The sequence below is a fragment of the Silene latifolia genome, chromosome 11, assembly GCF_048544455.1.
Source record: "Silene latifolia isolate original U9 population chromosome 11, ASM4854445v1, whole genome shotgun sequence".
Taxonomy (NCBI): Eukaryota; Viridiplantae; Streptophyta; class Magnoliopsida; order Caryophyllales; family Caryophyllaceae; genus Silene; species Silene latifolia.
Window position 1 is genome coordinate 179,218,059 of NC_133536.1, and position 3,010 is coordinate 179,221,068.

At 36.5% G+C, this 3,010-nt stretch overlaps 1 protein-coding gene across 1 annotated transcript; it reads left to right on the forward strand.

The window, feature by feature from the left end:
- Positions 1 to 424: 424 nt before the first annotated feature.
- Positions 425 to 2,578, forward strand: LOC141614421 (uncharacterized). Its single transcript, XM_074433165.1, has 5 exons — positions 425 to 1,394; positions 1,440 to 1,494; positions 1,603 to 1,790; positions 1,875 to 1,999; positions 2,144 to 2,578. The coding sequence occupies exons 1-5, from the start codon at positions 425 to 427 to the stop codon at positions 2,576 to 2,578; spliced, it is 1,773 nt and encodes a 590-aa protein (XP_074289266.1).
- Positions 2,579 to 3,010: the final 432 nt, after the last annotated feature.

Here is a 3,010-nt window from a genome sequence, read left to right on the forward strand (position 1 = left end):
GGTTGGTTATTATTTTATATATAAATATTTTTATATTACTTATAATTAAAACTCCACTCTAAATATTTTTTTTTAAAAAATTTGTTCTACTACAGTAGCGAATTCTTCAGAATCGGAAAAAAGGTTTTCGTGTAGAGAATATTACTGTTACCGCCTGCAGATTCGACCTAATGATTCATCTATTTTACTGCGTTGCGGACGTCTTCTTCAGCAATACGTTGTTGATATGTATATTAAACTTGAATCAACCAGAATTGATTTCATACGGGCTAATCAAGTTGTTATTAGAGTAGAACTTTATCAGGGCGTGATTGATACCTATAATGCGGGGCGATTATATGGTGCTAATGTTGGACAAATTTATATTCTTCCATCAAGCTTTATAGGGTGTGGCAGAGACTTGCGTTGCCGCTAACTTAGTTCAATGTCAGTAGTTCAGCGTTATGGTAAATCAGATATCTTTCTGACCATGACATGCAATCGTAGGTGGCCAGAAATAGAACGTGAATTACAACCACACGAGGAAGCACGGAATAGACTTGATCTTGTTGCCCGTGTATTTCGAGCAAAACTTATTGAGGTTAAGAAAGAAATTATCGAGAAAAAACTATTTGGCAATGTTGCTGGATACATATATGTAGTTGAATTTCAGAAGAGAGGTCTACCGCATGCACATTTTCTCATCCTATTGGATAATCACAGCAAAATTCGGTCCCCGGATCAATACGACGCTTTTGTGTCCGCTGAAATTCCAAATGTGTTAGAAAATCCTCACCTTCATGGTGTTGTCTTAAAACATATGATGCATGGTCCATGTGGTAGAGATTTTCCAACAAATCCATGCATGAAGAATGGAAATTGTAAAAATCACTATCCGCGTGATTATGCAGATATGACGACAAATGGTTGTAATTCATATCCTATATATCGACGGCGACAGAATGGTAGAAATGATGTAGTTCGTACAGCTAGGCTTGATAATAGGTGGGTTGTGCCTTATAATCCTTTTTTGCTTGCAAAATATGACTGCCATTTGAATGTAGAAGTATGTTCAACAATAAAAGCAATTAAATATCTATACAAATATGTTTACAAAGGACATGATCAGGTTTGTTTTACGGTTGAAGATGGTAATGAACAACGCGATTATGATGAAATTACAACGTTTCAGTCAGCACGCTGGATATCACCACCTGAGGCGGTATGGAGAATTTTTAGATTTTGCATGGATGAAATACATCCTAATGTGGTGCCCTTACAAGTTCATCTACCAAATATGCAACCTGTACTCTTTCGTCCGTATGAACGCCTACAGAATATTGCCGACGATGATAATCGAAAAATAACTATGTTAACTGCTTTTTTTGAAAGAAATCAAACTGATGCTTATGCACGTACTCTACTTTATCAACAGTTTCCGGAATACTATGTTTGATTAGGGCAAAAAGACGAGAAGCTTTGGCTTCCACGAAGAAAAGGTTTTGCTGTTGGTAGGTTAGTCTACACTAACCTACAGAAGGTGAACGGTACACTTAGAAGTATATGTTGCATCATAGAGTCAATGGGAAAGAATTTCAACGATTTTGACTTTGGATGATTAAGATTAGAAGATGAAAACATTGAAACGCGTAAGGCTAAAGAAATTGAAGAGCAGCTTAGCATTCCTATTACACTAGAAGAACTTAAAGCGATAAACTTGCTGAATGTTGAACAAAAAAAGGCATACGAAATTATATATAATAGAGTTATGGAAAGAAGGTCAGATGCATTCTTTGTAGACGGTCCAGGTGGTACATGCAAAACATTCCTCTTCTAAACGCTTCTCGCATAGCTGCGAAAAAAAGGCTTTATTGCTCTTGTAGTTGCAAGTTCAGGAATTGCAGCTTCAAATATTTCCGGTGGCAGAACGGCGAATTCACTTTTCAAAATTCCTCTTGATCTTGAAGAAAACCAAGGCAGTAAAATTTCAAAACAAAGTTCACTTGCTGAACTGATTAGAGTATGCAGATTAATTATCTGGGATGAAGCTCCTATGACAAAGAGATAGTCAATAGAACACTTTGAAAGAACATTACGTGACATTTGCTCAAAAAACATACTGTTTGGAGGAAAAGTTGTTGTGTTTGGTGGAGATTTTCGTCAGGTGCTGCCGGTTATTCCGAAAAGTACACTTCGAGAAGCTATCAATGCAAGTTTAGTAATGTCTCCACTGTGGCGGACGCTTGAAAAGATTCGATTAACTATCAATATGCGCGCAATTAATGACCCTTGCTTCAGTGATTTTGTTCTGCATGTTGGTGAAGGTTGTCCACCCTATGAAAACGGTAAGGATATAACACTACCAAAAGCCATTGTGATAAGCAGCAGTAAACATTTGTCGTTGTTACAAAGCTTGATTGAAGCTATCTACCCAAATGTAGATGATATTAATTTAAACTCTTTACTTACAACCAGAAAAGCTATTTTAACACCAAAGAATGATGACACTGAAGCTATAAATTCCATATTGGTTTCTCGTCAACGAGGCGAAATATTTGAATATAAAAGCTTTGATGAGGCTGTTGATATCACTACATAACAGTACCCGATAGAGTTTCTGAATACGCTCAATCCAGGAGGGCTTCCACCACACCATTTGGTACTAAAGAAAAATAGTCCGATAATTTTACTAAGGAACTTAGATCCAACTTCCGGACTTTGTAATGGCACAAGACTCATATGCAAAGCTTTTTCAAGAAATATTATTGACGCGAAAATTGTTGTTGGACATCATAAAAGAGAACGTGTTTTTATACCTCGAATACCTTTGCAACCATCTCCGGCTGATAAATTTCCCTTTAACTTCAAAAGAAAGCAGTTTTCAATTAAACTTAGTTTTGCGATGACTGTTAATAAAGCGCAAGGGCAAACTTTGGATAAAGTAATAATTTACTTGCCTCAATCGATTTTTTCACATGGTCAACTATATGTTGCTCTCTCTCGAGCTAAAAGAAGTTTTGATGTTGTAGTT